Source organism: Henckelia pumila, chromosome 3 (assembly GCF_033568475.1).
Source record: "Henckelia pumila isolate YLH828 chromosome 3, ASM3356847v2, whole genome shotgun sequence".
NCBI classification, from domain to species: domain Eukaryota; kingdom Viridiplantae; phylum Streptophyta; class Magnoliopsida; order Lamiales; family Gesneriaceae; genus Henckelia; species Henckelia pumila.
Window position 1 is genome coordinate 136,508,086 of NC_133122.1, and position 23,280 is coordinate 136,531,365.

Consider the following 23,280-nt stretch of genomic DNA (forward strand, 5'->3'; position numbering starts at 1 on the left):
AATTTCTTCGAGTTCCATCATCTCGCCTTTCTTATCCAATAAGAACTCCTTCTCCAAGAAGGTGGCATTCCTTGAAACAAACACCTTTGTTTCAGCAGGATAATAGAAATAATATCCGATTAAATTCTTCGGATACCCTACAAAATAACATAAGCTGGATCGACTATCCAACTTATCTCCCACTGTCTGCTTCACGTAAGCAGGACATTCCCAAATCCTCAAGTACGAATACTTAGGAGCTTTGCCATTCCATAACTCGTATGGTGTTTTGTCCACTGCTTTAGTGTGGACGTTGTTCAACAACAATACCGCCGTTTCAAGCACATAGCCCCAAAACGAAGGTGGAAGCTCAGTGAAGCTCATCATGGACCGAACCATGTCCAACAAAGTTCGATTACGACGCTCCGATACACCATTAAGCTGTGGTGTCATAGGAGGAGTCCACTGAGAGAGAATCCCATTCTCTTTTAGATAGTCCAAAAACTCGGTACTCAAGTATTCTCCACCTCGATCCGATCGAAGTGCTTTAATACTTTTACCTAGCTTGTTTTCTACTTCAGCCTTGAATTCTTTGAACTTTTCAAATGCTTCAGACTTATATTTCATTAAATATAAATACCCATATCTTGAATAATCATCAGTAAAGGTAATGAAGTAGGTGTGGCCATATTGAGTCCCAACTCTAAATGGACCACAAACATCTGTATGGATCAAATCCAACAGATTTTGACTACGTTCAGGTTTTCCCTTAAAAGGAGATTTAGTCATTTTTCCTTTTAGGCAGGATTCACAAGTAGGTAGAGAGTTAATATCAGACATATCAAACATTTCCTCTCCCACTAGCTTGTTCATCCTCCTTGAGGAAATATGACCTAGCCTAGCGTGCCAAAGGTTTGCCGGGTTTTGGCTATCGATTTTCCTTTTGTTTGTTGTTGCCGGTTTATCAACATAATTTATTGGAACGTCTTTTAGTTTTAAGTTGTATAGATCGTTTTCAAGTTGTCCATTTCCAATTAAACATTCATTCTTGTAAATATTGCAAATCTCATTCACAAAATTGCAAGAATAACCATCTCTATCAAGCATAGAAACAGAAATAATGTTTTTAATCAAATCCGGAACAAATAAAACATCTTTTAAAAGTAACTTAAAACCGTTCTGCAAAATTAAATAAACATCTCCCACGGCTTTTGCTTCAACTCTGGAACCATTTCCGAGCCTCAGCTGGGTCTCACCCATCCTAAGCCTGCGACTTCTTGTCATCACCTGCAAATCATTGCAAATGTGAGATCCACATCCGGTATCCAATACCCAAGAAGTAGTATTAAGTGAAACATTTATTTCAATATAGAACATACCCTTCGCAGTTCGCAACTGCTCTAGATATTCCTTGCAGTTACGCTTCCAATGACCGGGCTTCTTGCAGTAATGGCAAACATCCTTGGATTTTTCCATGTTTGAAGCCTTTGTCTTGTACTTCTTCTCGGGTTCGATTTTCTTGGGTGGGGCAGAACGTTTCTTACCCTTTGTACTTGGCCCCTTCTTAGCAGAAGAAGAGGAGCCCACCAAGAAAGCCGGTTTATCCTTCTTTAATGTGGATTCATATGTCACAAGCATATTGACCATCTCTTCAAGGGAGGCCTCTATCTTGTTCATATTGAAATTTATCACAAATCCGTCAAACGAAGAAGGAAGAGACAGAAGTAGTAAGTCCACGTTGAGTTCATGCTCCAACACCAAATCAAGGGTTACCAACTTCTGTATGAGCCAAATCACTCGTACCCCATGATCACGGACCGAAGTCCCTTCACGCATGCGACACGTCATTAGCTCCTTTACATTAGCGAATCTTTCAGCCCTCGATTGAGCCCCAAAAAGTTCCTTGAGTTGAACGTGAATGTCAGCAGCATTCACGGTGTCCTCAAATCGCCTCTGGAGTTCATCAGACATCGAGGCTTGCATATAGCATTTGGTCTTGATATCATGGTCCCACCATGTATCAAGCTTGGCTAACTCCTCCGGACTTACGTCAGCTGGTGCTTCCTTCGGAGGAGATTTTTCTAACACGTAGAGCATCTTCTCCGAAGTCAAGACAATCTTCAACTTACGGAACCATTCCGTATAGTTTGCGCCAGTCAACTTATTTTGTTCGAGGATCGAGAAAAGTGGATTACGCGAATTCATCGTATGAAATACTGAAAAGAAACATACAAATATCAGTGATTGTTTAAGCAATTTACTAAGACATAAAATAGGCGAAATTTATTTTATGAATCTCACTCCCACTATTTTAACGATTTCACTACCCTCTAGTGAAAACGGGAAACTGTTTTCCTTAGTGAGAACATGGAGTCCAATTGACAAACTTATGGTCCCGAATAATATCAGCCAACCATAATTTTCAAAAGGTAGAGCCCAATTGCTTCCAAAACAACCTCTACGTTTTTACCTCATGTCCAATAAGGGCCCAATAATATGACGCCGATTATTGTGACATGTCAAGATGACCCATCAATATTAAGTTGTGATGGACGGTCGCCATGTGGATCCCCCAATAATATGAGCCGATCCCATGGGAGTTCCACCCAACTTACAACATGTGTCGATCCAATGTACAGCTTTCCGACGAACGGGCCCCCCCAATAATATGAGCCGGACCGTATCCGCGGATAGCATCTCATACATTGATCGTTGATGGAAGGTAGGAACATTTAAACAAATTTAAATTTCCTTTATTTATCTTGATATCAATTTTAAATCATATTTAAAATGAGGGATTTTTAATTATAAAAATTTGTCTCATCATTTTTAAAATTTTTTTGTATGTTTTGTCGGATTCACACAATTTTGTATAAAACATGCATACAACTATAATATCACATATTATATAGGATGATCGATTCCATTTCTAATCGACCCGTGGTTGCCAATCACGAGTCTTAGTCCAATCCTAGGTAATATGCAGTATGCAATGCAATCCTATTACATTTGCTTCCAATTTACATTTCTTCTGTCTTTATTGTCTGCTGGGCCCACCTCCATCTTCAAATCTTGATCTCCCACTAAATCTAATGTATTTACAATAAATAACAATGACAAGTAGGGGATACATTTTTAAAGGATGGGAACGGGCCATAAACCAAGCCCACTTTTATTACATATGACATTCATATTGGGCCATAAACCAGGCCCATTAATAAAACCAACAACAATAAAAACAAATGTAAATTCCTAACATACACTACAAAATTGGTCATGGCAATCGATCATCCTTATCCAATAATATTTAATTCAAAATTAATTTATTGGATAACATGCAATGGCATTTAAATTTAAAAGGATAAAATCATATTTCATACATAAAATCTTATTTTACATACAAAATCATATTTTATCTTTTTATCAAATAAAATCATATTTTATCTATAAAATCCAATTTTATACATAAAATCATATTTTATCAATATATCCATAAGATCATATCTTGTCATCAATTGTACCAAAAATAATTAATTTTAAAAATTCAATTTAAGGATAAAATATTAAAATTTTCCAAAAATTCAAATTTATCCAAAAATCAATTTTAAAATTTCCGGACTCGAACAATTCGATCCGGCGCCTCGTGGACCAATCAAAACAATTTTCGATCGGACCAAAAATAGAATTCTAACATATTAAAATTTAATTTAAAAAATTAAAATTAATTTTTCCCGCGGGCCGCCCGGGACATTCCCGGGCTGCCCGCGCCCCGTAGGGCTCGGGCCGGGCAGCCCGGCTGCCCCTAGGGCAGCGACGATCGCTGCCCTAGGCAGCGATCACATCGCTGCCCATGGGCAGCCGGGCAGCGCACTGGGCAGCGCCGTGTGCTGCTCGGGGCAGCGACGATCGCTGCCCCTGCCCCGGGCAGCGATCCAATCGCTGCCCGGGTTTTTGCCCGAAAAAAAAATTTTATTTTTAAAATATTTATTTTGTTTCAAAAACCGAGGCCTAAAAATTTTTTGTACAATCGATTAATTTAATCGCTTGATCTGAGCAACCTGGCTCTGATACCACTGTTGGAGAACGTGACGATCAGATCAATTAGGATTGATACCCGGTGCAGCGGAAGTTTAAAATTTTTGTATGGAACGATTCCATAATAGGTATAAACCTTACGATTAAATTGTGTGTGTAAAAATTAAATAACAATTATAAAATTTTTACCTTTAATCTCGAATCGAGATTTTGGACACCAACAGATTTCTCTGCTCTTGTTGTATATCCCTGGAACTGATGGACGAACTGTTCTTCAATCAGGTCCACGAACGGATATTTAATCCCTCTGATAGATTGCACTAGAAAATCTATCAGAAGTTTCTACGAAGAGAATTAACGAATTTGATCCGTTAAACCAGACTGTAATTCAAAATCACAGGCTGGATTTTTCTCGAGCAGAGGGAGAGGGGGGGGACGGCCACCTTTTGAAAATTAACTAGGGTTTTCGAAAAATCCTTATGACCTGTTGTGTGTAATTTCTGTACTGCAATAACTTATTTATAATGTAGGCCGCTAACAGCTTAGGGCCCATTAGTCATAAGTTCAAGCCCGACAAGCAAAGCCCGCATGTTCAGAAATTAATATAAAATTCATCGTGACTCCGATTGATAAACCGATTTCACCAATGTGCACAGAAACCATTTCTGCACCTTTTAAAGTCAAGATAAATTTTTCTGAATCCGAATTCAGTGATTTCCAAAAATGGCCATCTCTATGTCATTTTTAGGAAATCTTACTCCTCTACTCATAATTAAGAAGTCCAACTTCTTTGTTCATTAAATTTAACTCTTTAAATTTAACTATCTCAACGGGGATTAAAAATCCATTACACTGTGTGACCCTCAATGGTTCAGGGATACAGCTAGTCGTGGGCTCACAACTCCTTGTGACTCGGAACAACAATTTCCGACTTGCCCATCGAATCATGGTAAGAGCGTCTAGCAACATCGCCCCATGATTCCCTAGGTATCACTGATAGTGCCTACAAGAACCAATAGATTTTGGTTAGCGTACAGTACGGTCCCTTCATCCATATATCCCGATCGAATCAACAACCATTGGTATATCGAGAGTCGCTCGAGATTCGATAACTATGCAATGCATCTTGAAGATCAAATAGTGACATCGCATGTGCTACTAAGAAACCATTTCTTAAATCACATCATGTACTCTGGCCAGAGATTCGTCACACTAATATCTCCTCAGATCGCATAGGATATCCACACTCGCAAGTATGTGGTGAATCCTTGACAACAAAGCATCGACTCCTATATGTGTTGTAACTGTACCCAATCCCGACACCTGATGACCCCAATAGAGTCGGTAAACGAGTCAAAGCACAGTACTAGCATATAGAGTCTCAATGATGTTTCAAGTAGTAAGAACTAATGGTGTACAACCAAAACCGCGGACTATATCCACTCGATAAGTGATAACCACTTGGAAAGTCCGGATAGGGTAGTTCGATCATTCATCATATGAATATCCATTTGCATGCTTCGAACATCTCTATGTTCCTTACCAATGAAACGTGGTACTCTGCATCGCAAATGCTAGTCTCAAACTCGAGCGATCCTTATCCTTATTATCGGACGGCTCAATCGACTAGGAACAGTTTAGAATATACAGTGACTATAAGATGTGTTTCATGATAGACATCTCCATGTTCTACCACATATTACATACACTATAGTATATTCAAGGTCTTTATCAAAACAACAATAGTATATCACAATATAACAATATGAAGAAAGATAAAGTCATTGTCATTAATAAAAGTGTAAATTATATTAAACAAAAGATTGTTTATACAAAGAGTCATCAAAGCCCTTAGCCACAAGTTGGCTCACCGGGCACCCACTCTTTCACTGACGACGGACGTAGTTATAGCTTTAGCTTCCTAAAAATATTTAATAGTATGATATAGGTTAGTTAAGGCTTTTAGAGCATAAATAATGATTCATGAGTATTTTGCATTGTAGAGCTGATGATAGACTTGGAACCTAGAGCGGGACTTCTAGGACTGTCTTTAGTAAGGCACGTAAGTACTGACCGAGATAACCGGCATGATATATTATATATGTGTTGTATGAGTATGTGCTATGTATTTTACCATGTTTTACTGCTTTATCACATGCATGTTTTTATACATACTGAACTGCATCTCATGAGAGGGGAGTCTTGACAGTTTCCATATGCGACTGGTATCTCCTTATGGATTCGGGTCAGGTTTTGGGGAGGCTCAGCCCCTGGTTGTTCTATCACTGGGAGCGACCGTGATGGTGGAGTGGACGCTACAATGATTGGGGAATATACGAGTACCCTGCGGATTAGCTATCTGGGACGATACTGTGTATTCATTGGCACCTCTAAGCAGACTGTTTTATCCAGGGTTTTAAAGTCATTTGTATCTGCATATATTTTATATATCATTGCTTCCGTACTGAGCGTAGTCGCTTACGTCAAGTGTTTTCTATATGTCTGGACACCTCATTCGACGGGGCAGGTGTTGGTGCAGGTGCAGGTATTGCGCCCAGTGACTTGGAGTAGTCGGTGACCAGGGAGGACAACAGGATTAGTTGTAGGTTCTATTGTTGTCCAGATTTATTCGATTGGGTTGTATATCGAATTTATTTTTAACCGGTTGTATTCTGTCGGTCAGCATTTATTTAAGCTTTTCACAGTATAATGATGATCTGTGTTAATTGCATGCTTAATTTTTCTCTAATTCTTTGATTAGTAGTGGATCCGGGTTGGGTCGCTAGCTACAGTTGTAACTTACACATGTAGTGAGGTTAATTTTGAACTTTTAATGGTTTCTTGCTTGGAAAAGGCGGAGTATGGTAGAATACTCTTAATAGGAGACCACCTATGTAAGTATTAGGATGGGCCGCCTCATTGAAACACTTATGAAGCCAAAATGTGTTCCATGGCCAAAACGAACACAACCATAAAACCAATAGAAATGAAGAAAATTCATTGTGTAGGTACTATTGTTTGGGTTTACACAAACCGCCAAGAAGTTCAAGACATCATGTTCATTTTGTGGCCTAGTAAATCCTATAGTATTCGACTATGGAAGGTTCAAATCCACAAGCTACCTCTCCTGATGCATTGAATTTTCGTGTGAACTCTCTTTGACATCATGTACATTCATGCATTAATTTCATGTGGGGGATTTTTGAAAATTTGATTGTGCATAATGAACTGAAATTAAGCAATGAGAAGCTCGGAAAAGGAAAAAATGGTGAGAAGCTCGGAAAATGGAAAAGGAAAAAAATAGAAAATTGAGGTCCAGGGGCACTGAAAATTGCGCTCTTGCACTGGTAATGCTGCTTGGGCGTTTGCCTAGGCAAGCAGAGGTGGCGCAGGGGCGCAATATATTGCCCCTGCACTGGAGCTTCTGCCTTGGAATTTTCCAAGGCTCTTGGAGTGGCGCAAGGGCACAATATATTGCGCCCCCTGCACCGGTGCTTCTTATTCATGAAAAGTTGCATGTCTTTTTTCAAGTTTTCTAATGGTTTTGACATTTTTTTGGTGATATTTTTCAGTTATTTGGACCAAAAGACACACCACATGATTGAAAATTTTTGTCTTTACACCAAAACAACATAAATATGAGAATCAAACATCATTTTAATAATTTTTTAATAAGATTCTCAGATTTTTAATTCATTCCTGAACACATTTTTTTTTCTTCTTCTTCTTTCTACAAAAGAGAGTTTATAAAACATTTTTGGTTGAGAAACTTGTGATATATAGTGCTATAATCACAAGTAGAAGTTGTTGTATCTTGGGAGAAGATTTTCAAACATCGTAAGCACCAAGAGCGGGGAAAAATCTTCTTAAGAAAATCGTGTTCAACACGAGCCTCAAATGTTGAATTATTTTACTGTTTTCTTCTCTGTCATATTCAAGTTTTTCCAACAAATATAACAACAATAAAGGTCTTGTACTGTTTCTATCAATGAAATGGTCATTTTCATGCTTCTGGATACTTTCCTCATCTTCTGATGATTTTGAGCTCTACTGGTGCAGTAGATACTGGCTATCTACTGGTTTCATCAGCTACTGGTTTCCTCAGTTACTAGTTTTCAGTGGCTATTGGTTCGGACTCTGCTGCATTTCGGAGTCTACTTCTTTTCTGCACTTCAGATTTCAGTAGCGTTGTTTTCAGTAGCACGTTCTCTTGCTTATATCTCTTGATTTGTTAACTTCTGGGCAAATTGATGAACATGAAAGTTGTAGCCCTTTGTCTTGGATTTTCACAGAATCAAGAATCACTCGATTTCAAGTTAGTATGAGGTATGTCCAAAATTCTACTCTGCAGAATTTCAGTGCAAAACCATAGATTTCACCTCAATATATCAGCAACTTATGATCCGATTCAGACTTTGACTTTTGAATATGATTTGTAGATCATTGTCTTTTCTTCGTAATGCATATTGAATCGTTACATTTGGATAACCAAGCTGCAAGATATGACCCAAATAACAGAACTGCTCAGCGGCTACTGGTTTCTGTTTTTTGCTCATTCGGTTCAGCTCCAGTAGCATCTTTAGACAGCAGTTTGATCTAGATAACATCCGATTTAGTCATACTGGTCTGCAATATGACTTGAAGCTTTTTGAGTTGTCAGTCCAATAGTTTTGGTCACTCGTCATTTGGAACATTGAGCTATGAGATATCATCAAAGCAATTCAGCTCACCAGAAACTAAGTGTGCTGGAATTTTGTTTCACAAGCTTATCACTTCCAAAATGTGCTGTATGACCTACACACTCCAATAAATATGTTAGAAACACAATAACAAATTTTGTTATCATCAAAATCAAGATTGCTTGTGTTTAATTATCCAAAAACAACAAATCTTTCAAATCTAATTAAATAAGATAATCATCTTCTATAATAATATATTTATAAAAAAAAAAGGGTAATGTTGACAAATAAGTAGAAAAAATGATAAGTTAGAGTTAAGAGTCTGATTAATAAATGATGGAGGGCAAAACTGCAAATGGCGTCCCCTTGACAAAACTTATTTATTTTTTGGATTATTTAATTTCATTGCTGTGGATCGATCTGAGCTCCGGCGAAAACAATGGATCGAACACAGCTTCTTCTGGTGGGTCTTCCCCTCTTCCTCTTCTGCTCCGACATCATACAACTCTTCTCTCCGCCGCCCCCTAAACCCGCCGCCCATCAACACCACCATCATCACCACCACGACGATCCACAGCCACAGATCCGACAGCAACCACCACCCCTAGAGTTCCCTACCCAGGTTATATTTTCCTGAATTTCTTCGGTTATTTAATCGTTCATTGAGAAAGTTATAATCTTTGCTAGATTATAAGAAATGGATTTTTAATTATTGTTTTTATTTTGGCAGAAAGATAGTGGGATTGGTCATGGGAATACTGTAAGCATCGACTTTTGTTCTTCTTGCTCCTATAGGTATTTTTTTTCCTTTTCTTATCACGGTGATTGATTGTTATGTTAATTAAATCAATAGTTCCTTGACTTCGCTTATATTTTTTTTTTTTGTAAATTTGTTGATTCTTTTGTTGTTGCGAGACATGTTTTCTTTGAAAAATAGAGGCTTTTGTGCATTTGACAGCAAGCATTTGTTGAGGATTTTTATGGTGACACTCAGTTTTGTGCAGTAATGTTAAAGACGATTAAGTGCTTCTTATAAAAGTAAATAGGGCTGGACAGAGCCTCAACAAGGAAATTTTTAATGTATTTTTTTAAATAAATAAATATGTTTTGTCCATCTTAAATGTATTGAGTCATTGTATGATATATGATATGCTCCTTCTCAGTCAAATATCGGATTGATTGATAATTCACTCTGTTTGCTCCTTCGAATTGAAGAAGGGGAATTGAAAATTGAAAGGGAACTGTGGAAGAACACAGAGAAAAGAAGGGAGAGAAATCCAGTATCATTCTACTACCTGTAATGTGTGTAATGTGATTGTATCACATTTATAACAATCTTGCACACCTAATGACTAAAGCAATTGCTTCTTTACTTCTTCTCTATTAACGCACAATTGTATAAACAAGCCTGCAGATTAGAAGTATGCTTTTTCTCACTTTTTGCATTCTATATTGTGCCTGAGATTATTATTTGGAATGTGAATTCAAAATGCTTTTTTAACTTTTGATTGATTATGAGAATTAGAAAGTGCTCTTTTTTTGATAAGTTCAAAAGGCAAATATAACATGCTTTTATGGTAGTATAGAGTTACATTTGTGGTACTTCTATTTTCTCAGAGGGACAGCAGTGACAATGAAGAACATGTTGGAAAGTCAGTTTCCTGGAATGCACGTTGTTCTTGCCAATTACCCGCCTCCTCTACCGAAACGGTTGTTGAGCAAGGTTGTACCAGTCATTCAATTTGGTGCAATTGGAATTATAGTGGCTGGAGAGCATATATTCCCTCGTCTTGGATTTGCTGCACCCCCTCAATGGTACTATTCCATGCGAGCAAATAGATTTGGAAGTATGGCAAGCATTTGGCTACTTGGAAACTTCCTTCAATCCTTCCTGCAGAGTTCAGGGGCTTTTGAAGTGTATTGTAATGGTGAACTGGTATTATTCCTCTCCCTTTTTATATATATATATACTTGTGTCAACCTTTTGCTTTCAACTTCATTTTCTTGCTGCTTGTGTAGCTTTGCATGTTGTTGCATCTGATGCTTGAGTTAAAATTAACGTATGGAGGTTTTTTCAAGAACACATATTTGAATGACTGAAAGGTTCAAATGTGTTTTACGGCGCATGCTTTGCATATGACAGGTGAATTAAGATTAGAGTATGGATCATCTTCTCTACAGATATGCTTGATGTCAGTTTGTGACTTAAAGGGTCAAGTGTGTTCTTACCGGAAAAAATAACATTTAAGATGTTGGTTCTATTAAATGTTACCCGTGTTAATGTTGGCAGATATATGTTCTGTTCCAATCTCTTCGTGCAATGCACTAAGATAATACGAGTGATTTCTTTTAGCTTAAAAAATAGATCGTTGCATTCCAATGTCTTTGTGCACTGAACTATCATCTTTCAAGTGATTCTCTTAGCTTAGATTAAAAAAAGGTGATTCTTTTATCAAAGTGCTTCTTATTCTTGCGTGCACCTAGAGTTCGGTAGTCGCGGTAGTTTTTGGCACTGAGAGCACGGTAGTTGCAGGTTGTTTGCAGTTTGCAGTTCATATCTGAGTAGATAGATAGTAGCACTCATTCTGGTCTGTATGAGTCCGTTTACTGTGCCTTGTGACTAGATAAATTGCAGCACCCAAACATCTAATGCTTTGACTATAAATTTTGAGTGTGGGTGTTGGGCCAGTCTACCGTTCAATGCCTCAAATGCTGCTTTTTTTTTGGTAATTGGTATTGTACAATATGCGTATCATTTTTATTGGAAGTACGTTTTTCATTGATACTTGTGCTACCATGTTTTGAATGCATCAAGTGTAAGCATGCTAAGCCTCGTTATTAAGGATTTTATTATTATGGACCGTATGCCCAATAGTTTCAAGATCATGGAAGAATCTAGATGTGTGAGGGAAGGGACATAAAATGTGGAGTCGTAGCTTGTTGGAGGCATTCGGTTAATTAGTTTACTCGAGTGTTTTCTAGCTTAGCTAGGGTAAGGTGGAGAGAACACATATACAGAGGAAACTCTTGTTATATCCATTTATATTTCAATACATATTCAATTTACAGTATAATGGCATCTTTTTGCTCTGTCCATTCGCATTTCAACAAGAAGTTACTTGAGGAGTGCAACACTCAAGTTGTATGTACAAGTGGCTTAAAAATTGCCCATTCATTTAGTTACTCTTCAAGGCTACCATGATATCTCTAATGCTGCGATCTGTTCAGTTCTGATGGATGAACAAATGGCGTACAGTTCTATTTTGATTTCATGCCAACTACTGAGTAAGTAAATGACAATTATCTTTTATCTTCTGCTCATCATCTCACTCAATGCAGGTGTTCTCAAAGATAAAGGAGAGCAGGTTCCCGGGTGAAATTGAGCTGAAAGATCTTGTTGGCAGAAGGATCGCAAATTCCAGAGTGATGGGGGGACTTTAACGACCGCGTTGGTCGTAGAAGGTTGGAGTCAGAGGTGGCATGTTTTCGGATTTAAAAGCGCATCCAACCAAAAAGAAATTTTAGTTCCTTTAGAAGCAATGATTTTGTTTCGTGGAGTCTCATCTGTGTGAGTTGTGGTTAACTTGTTAACAGAACAAACAACTGCAACTAAAACATTCTAAGTTAAAGTTTCTGTCTTATACAAATCAAGTTGAGACGGCACACTGTTTATGAAAGTACTTTGTCTTTCATCGAAATGTATTTGAAATGTGGAGATTTTGGGGGCCATAATCCATAAACTAGTTTGATCAACTATTACTCCTTCCTTCCCATACTAATAGGTAAATGTATTTTCAGTTCACACATATTAACCTTATTTAATGAAGATTTTAATAGAATAAAATAATTGTACAAGTAGTTAATTATATTAATTTAATAAAGATAAATTAGTAAAAGAATATGAGAGATATATTAAATATTAAAACTAAGTTATATATTTGAAACGGAAGAAAAAAGAAATATAAATTAAACGAGTTAAACTAAGAGCAGCTCCAACGCTGCGCACCATTTTAGCGCAGCAAAGGAGCTCCAATGGGGGCGCTAAATGCTGCGCTATTTTAGCGCGCCCCCCAACCTTCGCGGCTGCCAAATTTGGTGCAAAGATTTTATTTTTTTTTAAAATTTTTTTTATTATCATTTATTTGTTTTTAAATATACTTAAATATTATTTAAATATTTTTGGTATTATTATAATAACTAAATATTATTAAAAAAAATTAATATATAATCATTTAATGTAATCAATAAATAATTATTATTAATTTAATTTAATTTAATTTTTAACATTTAATTAATTATTAAATAATTATTTTATAAATAATTGTATTTTGTAATGCAAATGTAAATATTTAAACTATAAATATAAATTGGACTACAAATATAAAATTCGAATACATAAAAGAATACAACTAGTTGACAATTAAAATACAAATACAAACTGAAATACATAATGAAACTAAAAATACGTATGTAAAAATATTTATTAACGATAAAATATTTTTTTATAATCGCAAAATTAATTATATAGTTTGTAAAAATATATTGAATAAAATTAATTAATATATATGAAATAAAAGAAATATTCCGAGAATATTCCTTTTGATGTAAGATTTGGTGTAAATGGGTTGGAGATGGATATTGTGTTTGGTGCAGAAATTGCACTATTTTAGTGCAAAAGTTGCACCAAAATAATGTTTGTGGTTGGAGATGGCCTAAGGGAGTAATATTTTACAAGTTTACATATGCACATTTTGATTTTGAAAAAAACATATGAATTACTCCTGGATTGGGCATCACAAATTATACAATATTTGTAAAATTGAGTAGTAGCCTACAAGAGACCACACAAGCGTGGCTTTGAACAAATTTGTCTTCCATTTGACTTAATTATTGACACCAATCCAGCAGTTAAACCAGCACAGATAATTGAAGATAGTATGTGCTGCGCATTTCGTCCCGCTGCCAAAGAAAAAAACAAAAACAAAAACAAACATAGCAAGATAAACGCTAAAAGAACTTTACGGTTGTAGATGTCATTCCACAATATGATAAATATGTTGAATACCTTGATTTAATGTGATTGATGTCGCCGTCAATCCTCCTATTACTAAAGCTGATGCGACAGGAAGATACTGTATAGTTTTTAATGGAGGGAAGTAAAGGACTCCGTCAGCAAGGTTGAAAGAACAATAAGCAAGACACGAGAAAGGGAGATGATTGTGAGTAACATGCGCCATTGGAGCGTGAGATGCACATTTTACTTGTGCAATCCATACGCCACGATAAACAAATGCACGTCGTGTCTCGTGTGGTCTAAATAAATCTTACAGTCATGGAACATATGACTAACCAAAGCCAATGTAAAAAGATTAGTTGAAGGTAACTTGTCGAAGAGGTATTGACTTACCGAGAGGGTGTCAAATCCTTTATGCTGGAAAGGGGAGCGACCATTCCTGCTCACAGTGTAGCGGCCAATGATAAGATCTATCGCATCCTGTGTTGTACATTTTTTTTTTTTTGGTTAAAATCTAATCTAGATTTAAATACTTGAACTTTTTGATAAGTAAATAAAATATCCGACGATCGAAAAACATTTTGGTTGGCTTGCCTGTCGAACTCCATCTTGAAAATTGTTTAGATAATATCTTGAGATGGCACTCATCCCATCTTTGATGATACCTGCCATTGTCTGCTTGCCGTATCTGCAATAGAAGTAAAAGACAAGGCTCTAAATTATATTCGTTTGCTTGATAAACGTGGCACAGCATTGCAAATTATATTCGTTTGCTTGATAAACGTGGCACAGCATTGCAAAAATAGCAGTTTTCAATTGTCACCTCACAAGGTCACGTTTCAGTGCATGAGTACCTGAGTACTCGAGACTTATCTCATCACCTTGGTCCACCCATACTGTTACAAAAAACACAGGGTTGAGCACAAGCAAAAACAAATTCTACTCATAGTTAATCATGCAAGTATTGATTATCTGTAGTCCATACAAGTTTTGAAGAGTTCAAAATCTTCGGTAAACATTGAAATACACTCAGTTGAGGATAGTGAACCGACTCTCTGCAGTTGAAAAGTTAAAGACTTTTGAGCAAGGTAGCTCTGCAAGCGAAAATCAAACATATCATTTGCAAATTCTAGGAAAGATGGGCGATCACTCGCAATCAACGAAAAAAGAAACTGATGAGTTAACCTGTGTAACATTTGTTCTGTCAAGGCAATCAATGCAGTTAGACCTAATTACTCCCCCTTGTTCGGTGAGAATCTTCCCTTCAGAATCTAGAAGGAAGTATCTGCTCAGCTAGAATAGCAAGTATTAAAAGAGTACTAAGAAGAATCAAAATGATAAAACTGATGAGCACCATTTCCGGAATAAGGAAAAAGTACCATGTTAACAAAGCCAGTTCTCACCCTTGCTTCTCAAAGTCTTCCGAAATTTCGTCGTACAGAAGTTGCATATTATCGAACCTCCCATTGCCACAAGTTTGGTGGAAATCAAATGAAACATATCTGGAGAAACAGTATGTAAATGTAATTCACTAGTGAGCTACCCAATTTGGATGAAATATCAACACGATAATATCATACTCATAATTGAAACTGAAATACAGATTTATATTCTTTCAGAAACAATAAATACATTAAGATTTCCATGTTTCCAACACACCTTACGTTAGGAAGCATTTGCATTTGTTCTGCATAAGCTGCACTTAACAAGCCTTCATCACCTTGCTACAAAATGAAAACGAGGACTTAGGAGAAGTTGGCCAGAACAATTTTTCTATAATATACGCTAAGAACCGGAAAACTTTCTGACGCAAAATATGGATCAACGATAAGTGTAGTTACCTCTAAAACATTAGTAGGATAACCTCATTTGAGGTCATTACCAGAGTATGCACGCTATATTGTCATTCACTCACACAACTTAATTAACCAATAGAAAAAAACAGAAGAATATCGTTATTACAGAACTAAGCATTAATTGAATAGTGTTGATTGAAACAAGAATGCAAAAGATTTGTCTTGTGAAAAGTTTATGATTTTGGATGTTATGGAACACAACAATCAAACAAACAATCTTATTACACCCACAACATTCGATGATTGAGAGGGTATCCACAAAAATCCAACCTTATCTGTCAGATCAACTGCAACACATCCTCCGTATCGTAGCAATAGATCATTAAAATGACGCTCCACAACTTTTGACTGAAATTACAACATAAAAATGAAAATCAAGAACACGCCAATCAGGTCAAAATACCAAAAATGAAAAGGAAATTATAGAGCGGTTATATAAGTAAATTTCATAAGGTATGTAGAAAATTCATAAGGCATGCACTTCCATACTGTCTGCTCATGGCTAATGATGTTAAGTCGTGGTTTATAGCTCAAATCAACAATCTGCTCCCAGAGAAGTGGAATCGACCCCCGAACCTGAGAACCACATATCATATGATCTTGCCAACAGTTGAAACACATCAAATATTAGGCGTGTGCTGCAGAACTTTACAAGATTAGTTAGCATGTGTCATATGTTCAATAGCTTGTGGAGTGAAAAAGGTGGTCATATGAGTTAGATATGTTCTCCTTTCATTTAAACAGGTGGTTATTACATCAGATTTAATATTAGGAAATATGATAGTTGATGCCTTCCACTTGAAAGCATGTAAGAACTGATACAAACCTGTAGAAAAGAGAATTTATAACCTTCATATTCCAGCACTTGCTCTGTTTCTATGAAATTGGCAGTATCCCCTTCTAGATTGGCTCCTCTTCTCCACATCCTCGTCCCTAAACATAATAGTCCATATCATTGTACCTCAAACAAGTTGCTGAGATCCAACTAAACTAAAATATTTTTTTTCTTGTAGGTACCTAGTCGCCGCGTACACCTCCTTGAAATTAATTTTATAACAGCAGGTGAATTTTTCAGCTTCATCTCTCCAGTCTGGAAGCTTGAGTATTCGTCAAGTAAAACTTAATCATTTCTATCTAAAATTAGATTTCTTTGTTGGTCGCAATTAACAGTTAGAGATTGGCAAATAGAGACATAGGTGGGGGGGAGGGGAACGTGGCTGAGGATATTTCCTTGTAATAGGGGGATGATAAATCCATCCAGCTGCAAGAAGAAAAATGTGCACATTAGAAACTAACATCGGGGGATAAATTGATTTTGCCACAGATAAAATAATCCAAGATGGCTTTCCTCTAAAGCAACTGGTAATGTTTTCTAGATGAGTGAACTAAATAAATTCAGGGATAGGTAGTATTATCACAGTACAGCTTTCAAAAAAGAAAATAGCACTATACAATCTGTAGCACTTATCCAGTGCCAATGGGAGTGGGATTCTGACCTTGTTCTCAATAAGTTCTTCTATTACATTCCAATTCCAAACAAATCTTGGATCTCCCTGCAATTTACAGGAAATTTCAACTACTATAGACTGGTTCTACGAGGAAAAAGGAAACTAAATAATAATTAATGAAACAACTTTATGCTGAAGCTTGGCCAACGTAGTTGATTCATTAAAATAAATCGCCCCATTTGTTCTTGGGTTCTTAAGCAATCCATTTACAATTCTATCTATTCATATTGTCCACATGAAAACACATGAAGTCATCAGCAAATTAGGATGTGAAATCTGTTATTTAAACTATATACCTGCTTCCAAATTGGTTTACTCATCCATCCTCGTGCCAGTTTAAACCTTCTCTGCAAGCTGATAAATGCCATTAGCTGTATAATAAGAAAGTGCATATACCTTGTTTTTTTTAATATTTCACCAAAAGATAGACAAATAAAAAAGTACTTGAGTGTTATATCTGTTTCATAAGAATAATAGAGTCCTCGGGTTGCTTCCACAACTTTCAAAAGAGTTAAAAAGTAATCCTCATCACTTTTCTGTAGAAAGATGGCAGTTGTGAGAGTATATACTTTTACATTGTCAACTGGAAACAAGTAGCATGTTACATGTCAGGTAAATTAAAGAGAATCAACATTCAAGAAGCTCAACCATACTTCCTGACTAGTTAAGAATCTTGAAGACTCATTGCACGATAAGAACTTCATTGATGTAACCATGAAAACAGGAAACCCAAGGTACGTTCCCACTTCCTTTTTTGAGGTTATAACTAGAACATGCATACCTGCGGAAAACAATAACCACGTCCAATTAGCTACCCAGGTAAGTCAGTAGTGAAATAGAAAAACTGATCACACATCATCAAATAAGCAGAACTACACATCCAATGGTTTTGTAAACATAACCAGATAGGAACCTAAACCAAGAAAATATATACTGAAAACATGGTTCGTTGGGAATTATTATCCTCCTTGGCAATCTTGTTACTCTATACATAAAATTTCATTGTTTGAACATGTGATTGACAACATTGACAGTTCTTCGATTCTTCTCTTTTCATCTCTTATATAGCAAGAGGATTTGTTACTACGAGAGAAGATGTAGAAAGTATAGCAGTGTGGCTCGATACACCCCCAAATACATATAGAATACAAGAAAGCAACAGAAAGATTGCAGTCCAAGGATTACACATCCCCAAAAACTCTGAAACCTAAAAATTTTAAAATTGGTAAGAACAAAGGACGTCAATAAAAATATTCTGTAAAAAATGATCAAGTCCCTTTCCAGTATGTCCATGTATCATCATTCTGAGATATTCAAGATTCCTTTTTACTACGTAAAAATTGTACTTTCAAATTGTCCAAAGTAGCCTATCATTACTTTTTTTGGACATGTACTGTAAAAATGGAAATACTTTTTCAGTATTTACAATAATTAACTTTCAATTATGTCAACATCAAAAAGTGTGTGATTAAGGTATATCCCCTTGCCAATCTCTTTAAGCGTTATTCTTCATTTCTCGATTATTTATGTTTTTCATCATTTAAACGCCTGAATGTGCCATTGACTAGGTATCATCTCAAACCCGTTACAATCTTATTTCTGCAAAAAGTAACTCAATGCAACTAAAATGACCAATATCAGAAGAAATTTCCACTTCTGTAATCCTGATGTTAATGCAGTATATAATTACAGCATCAACTCATTAACAAGCATATATCCAGTTAATCACAGCACCTGAAAGCAACCTAATTGTTCCGGCTACCCCATATATAGTTGAGACTTTAGAAGGACTTTCAGATGGGTCAATACCTGAAAGAAAAACAAATGCAATGATTCTATGAGTTAAGGTAAAAACTCATCACTTGAGATTAATTCAGAAAAACAAACTGAAGACATGATTCAAAAATTGCATAGAATAACCCAAATTCAACATATAGTCGCATCAACCTCACATCTGCAAGGTTTACCCCTGAAAGAAATTTGCACAACAAAACTTTTGAAAAAATGGAATTTTAAATTCTCATCAACACCAACACAACTTCAAAAGTTCATAAAAGGACATCGAGTTCAACACAATATCTTTTTCCATAGTCATAATTTTGGTAAACACAAATCTTGAAACCAAAGTAAAATTTTAGCATCAAAAGAAATCTCTTTTCTTGTCGTAAAGTCATGCATCTTCGTTTGAAATGTCTCCTCTTTAGCAGCTTCCGAACGAACATGCTAATTAATCGTAAAGGAATACAGAATGAGCTTAGAGGAAGCAAAAACAACAAATACAACATGGAAAACTCTTTAAAAAAAAAAAAAGGGAACACTTTGAATAAACTAAATAACAAGCGATCACCAACATTAAAACATGATGTCCAATTAAATGAATAGCAGAACACATCCCAAATGCAACGAAAAACATAACCTTGAAGCTTGTCGATGCTTCCGTCTAATCGACTAACAGAGAAGCCTTGATCCGGAGATTCCACATCTTTGATCACGAATTTATCCGCAAATTCTCGCAACTCCAATTCGCTCCACAGCTTGAAATGACTCGCAGAAGCAGAATTTGACCGATTCTCCGCATCCATTTTCCTCCAAAGTAAGAAAGTTGAGGAAGGATAAATGGAATTCCCCGAGAAAACGATGGAAATCACGCAATTTGGGCAAAATCAGAATCGATATAGGCTAATTTTGCTTCCGGTAGACTAATTACCGAAATTGATCAGCTTTTCTCAGACGAAATTGCACAGAAATGAATCGGATCTGAAGGAGAATATTAAACGAAAGATTCAAAAATTATTGTAACAAATAATTTAATTTAGAATTCAAAGCATTGAACCTTCATGAAAGAACATACTATTAATTTGGAGTCCACCAGCTAACTACAATTGCTTATTAAATATTATCAATATTATTTTTTATTATAATAATAAGGTGTCTGATTATTTAATTATTAATTAATAAATAAATGTGAATCATGTGGTGGAGGAAGTATACAAATGTCCTACTTTTCCTAATTCATATTTTTTTTTCTCTTTTAGATCTACCAGATAATTTGTTAGCTTTGAAATCGTACTGAAGACATTGTACTAAATTTGACATCGTGTAAATAATTAATTATCAATAATTGACTTCAATGTTGGGCTTTGATATTGATATTGGGATTTTTCATTAGTGAATGGAAATTGGATTTGTCATATGGGAGGGATGTGAGATTGTCTTATGTTGAATATATAAAAGAAAATAGGTGAGTATATATTGGGTTATAAATTATAAACTATAAAAATGATTGGTCAAGAGATTATCTGTAGTGACCCGCATCGTGACCATCTACTAATCAAGAGCTTTAAGCATGCATTAAATCATAATTAGAGTAAAATAGCGAAAACTTAAAATATAATCAACTTAAGAGAAATAGATTTGAAATAGTTATACAACCATATCGAAAGGCTGTATCCACAATACAAACAAAATACTTAAAAACCCCATTGAAACCTATCTCCAACATTGCCTATGTGGCTCACATAACCGACAATGGAATAATGGTGACCTGACACAAGTCCACGCGTCCAACCACCCACTAAAAAAATAGGGTAAGAACCCTACCACAGAATATCACAAGGGTACAAGCTTAAGATGATCATGCATGAAGCATAATAACGCGACATAATGTATGCAATAAAATCATGTCATATAATCAATGCAACACATAATACATGCATACTCAGTCAAAGTATCTCGAACAGTACTTCCGTACCTTAATTTTACTAGGCAAGCTACACCAGCTCTATGTCCAAGTCTATATTCACAAGATCACTATATCACTAAACAATATCTAAAAGTCTTAACTTAACTAATACATACTCCAAAACTATTTATAGGATCTCGAGTATACATCCGTCCGTAGTCAGTACTTTGTTGTCGAATGCCCCAGAACTTGGGAACAACTACGACTTTTGGATGCCTCGTCAAAGCCCCGCCCCTTGCCAAAGATGGCTGAAAAATCCTAAAATCTACCAAAAACCGAAAGATAACTAGTGAATTTGCACTTGAAAATTGGCTCCCGCATGCCCTTTTTATAGGCCACGATCGGAACCTCCGATCGGCACCAAGAACCACGTATCATGCTTCCTTGACATGTATCCCTGCCAGCATATCGGAGCTTTCGATCTCCATTGATGATGTCATCCTGCTGACATCACTATATTGACACTTGGCTGAAGACGATCGGAGATTCCGATCTCACTGCAGTTCGGACCCTCCGAACTGTCCTTAAACTCGGGACTCTTTGGAATATTTTCGAACGTTCTGGATCCATTTTTTAACTATATTAATCCAATAAAATTTCCTTAATCATGTTTTAACCTTTTAAATCACTTAATCTTGTAAAATGGAACTGGACGATGCTGTTTGTAGAAGCTGAAGTGAAAAGAACCTGATCGGATTGAAGAAGACCCTTTCTTTGTACCAAATTCTTATAGTAATTGTTGTCGAATGAATTTGGTGTCACCAAATCAAGTGGTGCCAAAGTTGTGTCTCCGCCTGTTCGAGGGCATTTGCGGCTTCGGGTGCTAGCGAACCCTGGATCGATATCTGTTCCATTGCTGTATATTCTCGACCAAAACAAGAAGCACTACAAGAAAAACGGCCAAAGACAACGCTTTTTTCGCGTTGTTAATGTCCCCGAAAAAGCGTTGTCGTAGCCAGTGTTGTAAAAGACCACGCTCAAAGACAACGCGGAAAAAGCGTTGTCGTTTCTGAAAAAGACAACGCTTTTTTAAGCGTTGTTGTATCTAAAAACGACAACGCTTTTTCCGCGTTGTCTTTGTCACAAAAAAGCGTTGTCGTAGCCTGTGTTGTGCAAGGCCGCGATCAAAGACAACGCATAAAAAGCGTTGTGATATTTGAAAAAGACAACGCTTTTTAAGCGTTGTCTTTTTTAGTAACGACAACGCTTTTTCCACCTACGACAACGTTTAAAAAGCGTTGTCTTTTCTCAAATAAAAAACAAAAAAAAATTAATTAACAAATTTTCAATATTATCACTCAATATTCAAAATTTTTGAAAATTAAATCTAATATACAATATTTCAATATTATAAATCATTCAAATATAACAAAAATCATTCAAATATAACAAATAATCGAATTCTTCATGTTCATCTCGGCCATGTCAAAGTTTCTGTCTTATCACTGCAATTGGTAGTTGCTGATCCCATAGTTTCACAAGCTGAAATCCTACGCACCTGTAGATCAATTTGTATCAGCAATTTCTTGAAGAATACAATATTAACACTGAACAAAGCCTGACAAAGAACCATAATTAATGACATACCAAGGCCTTGTCAGCCATCATTTTTTTCATTGAGTACGCCAGACTGTAGGAAATTAAAGAGAAATCAAGCTCATGAATAACAAGATTGGAGATGGGAAAATGGTAGGTGGCTGATAACAGACAATTTAATGACACACTTACGTCAAGGTTACTGCCAATGGAAGCCCTCCAAGAACAGCCAACAACAACAATCGTGACCTATACCAAACATCAGTCGGTGGACAAAAATGGCACCAAATGAACTATTTATTCAGAAATTAAAACTCACAGCAGCAGTTATGATGTGTATAAATCTGTAAATATTAGATTCTGTTGGGAATGTAAGAAGTACAGGTGAAGAAGGTACCTGCAACAAACTGCTAGTAATGAAAGCTGTGTTGAAGCAAGCATAGAAGAGACGCCCTCCAATTAGTTTTTCATAGAAAATTATTCGAACATCTCCTCTAATCTGCTTGAATCTCAAAATGAATAAGTTTTTGTGGTGTTCAAGTGCGAAAATAGTCAACCATTTTAAAAAATATCAGAAAATCTTACTTGTACTATTTTCTCATAATCATAACCAAGACAACTCTTTTGGTAAATTATGGACCTTTCGGTACCGAAAATCATTTTCAGAATATGTGTCACACAAAAAATAATAATAATAAAGTAGAATATGAACTAGCTTAGCGTGGAAGGTATAGACTTAACAACAAAGAGATTCAAGAAGTTAGAATGTTGATTCGGATCAGTGGGAAATATAACTCACTCCAGCTACCTGACATTCAAGGGAAAAAAAAGGAGAAAAGGGGCAAAAAGAAAAACTATGTAAGGGCTCAATAGCTTGATCCTTGCACGACATGTATCAAAACTATAATAAAATATAAAATAAATTAAAATG

The 23,280-nt window shown here is 36.1% G+C and overlaps 3 protein-coding genes across 4 annotated transcripts in view; 1 reads left to right on the forward strand and 2 right to left on the reverse strand.

The window, feature by feature from the left end:
• Positions 1 to 9,062: 9,062 nt before the first annotated feature.
• On the forward strand, positions 9,063 to 12,446 carry LOC140890413 (selT-like protein). The gene is made up of 4 exons (XM_073298178.1): positions 9,063 to 9,315; positions 9,424 to 9,488; positions 10,311 to 10,629; positions 12,033 to 12,446. The coding sequence occupies exons 1-4, from the start codon at positions 9,133 to 9,135 to the stop codon at positions 12,132 to 12,134; spliced, it is 669 nt and encodes a 222-aa protein (XP_073154279.1). The 5' UTR covers positions 9,063 to 9,132; the 3' UTR covers positions 12,135 to 12,446.
• Positions 12,447 to 13,235: 789 nt separating this feature from the next.
• Positions 13,236 to 19,912, reverse strand: LOC140886862 (phosphoinositide phosphatase SAC8). 2 transcript variants are annotated; one of them, XM_073293748.1, is made up of 20 exons: positions 19,488 to 19,912; positions 18,806 to 18,880; positions 17,725 to 17,852; positions 17,516 to 17,607; positions 17,368 to 17,425; positions 17,060 to 17,116; positions 16,791 to 16,824; positions 16,581 to 16,661; positions 16,390 to 16,496; positions 16,053 to 16,139; positions 15,834 to 15,911; positions 15,367 to 15,431; positions 15,111 to 15,209; positions 14,893 to 14,992; positions 14,735 to 14,801; positions 14,531 to 14,603; positions 14,302 to 14,395; positions 14,101 to 14,187; positions 13,759 to 13,825; positions 13,236 to 13,652 (listed from the first exon to the last, which is right to left on the reverse strand). In XM_073293748.1, the coding sequence occupies exons 1-20, from the start codon at positions 19,651 to 19,653 to the stop codon at positions 13,525 to 13,527; spliced, it is 1,743 nt and encodes a 580-aa protein (XP_073149849.1). In that variant the 5' UTR covers positions 19,654 to 19,912; the 3' UTR covers positions 13,236 to 13,524. The 2 variants fall into 2 exon arrangements, with proteins under 2 accessions (XP_073149849.1, XP_073149848.1); XM_073293747.1 differs by having other exon boundaries at positions 14,693 to 14,801.
• Positions 19,913 to 21,425: 1,513 nt separating this feature from the next.
• LOC140889568 (lignin-forming anionic peroxidase-like) overlaps positions 21,426 to 23,280 on the reverse strand; it is a 45,025-nt gene continuing 43,170 nt past the window's right edge. The window contains exon 4 of the mRNA XM_073297282.1: positions 21,426 to 21,700. Within this exon, the coding sequence (XP_073153383.1) occupies positions 21,426 to 21,700 (275 nt within the window). The remainder of the gene's footprint in view (positions 21,701 to 23,280) is intronic.

Bases quoted from the DNA above. Each gene is read 5' to 3' on its own strand.
- LOC140890413 (XM_073298178.1), top strand. From the start codon at position 9,133: ATGGATCGAACACAGCTTCTTCTGGTGGGTCTTCCCCTCTTCCTCTTC. The intron at 9,316-9,423 runs GTTATATTTTCC...TTATTTTGGCAG, and splicing joins CCCTAGAGTTCCCTACCCAG to AAAGATAGTGGGATTGGTCA. The intron at 10,630-12,032 runs GTATTATTCCTC...CACTCAATGCAG, and splicing joins TGTATTGTAATGGTGAACTG to GTGTTCTCAAAGATAAAGGA.
- LOC140886862 (XM_073293747.1), bottom strand. From the start codon at position 19,653: ATGGATGCGGAGAATCGGTCAAATTCTGCTTCTGCGAGTCATTTCAAG. The intron at 15,912-16,052 runs GTATGGAAGTGC...TTGTAATTTCAG, and splicing joins TCATTAGCCATGAGCAGACA to TCAAAAGTTGTGGAGCGTCA. The intron at 15,432-15,833 runs GTTGGATTTTTG...TTCATTTTGTAG, and splicing joins CAGTTGATCTGACAGATAAG to CAAGGTGATGAAGGCTTGTT.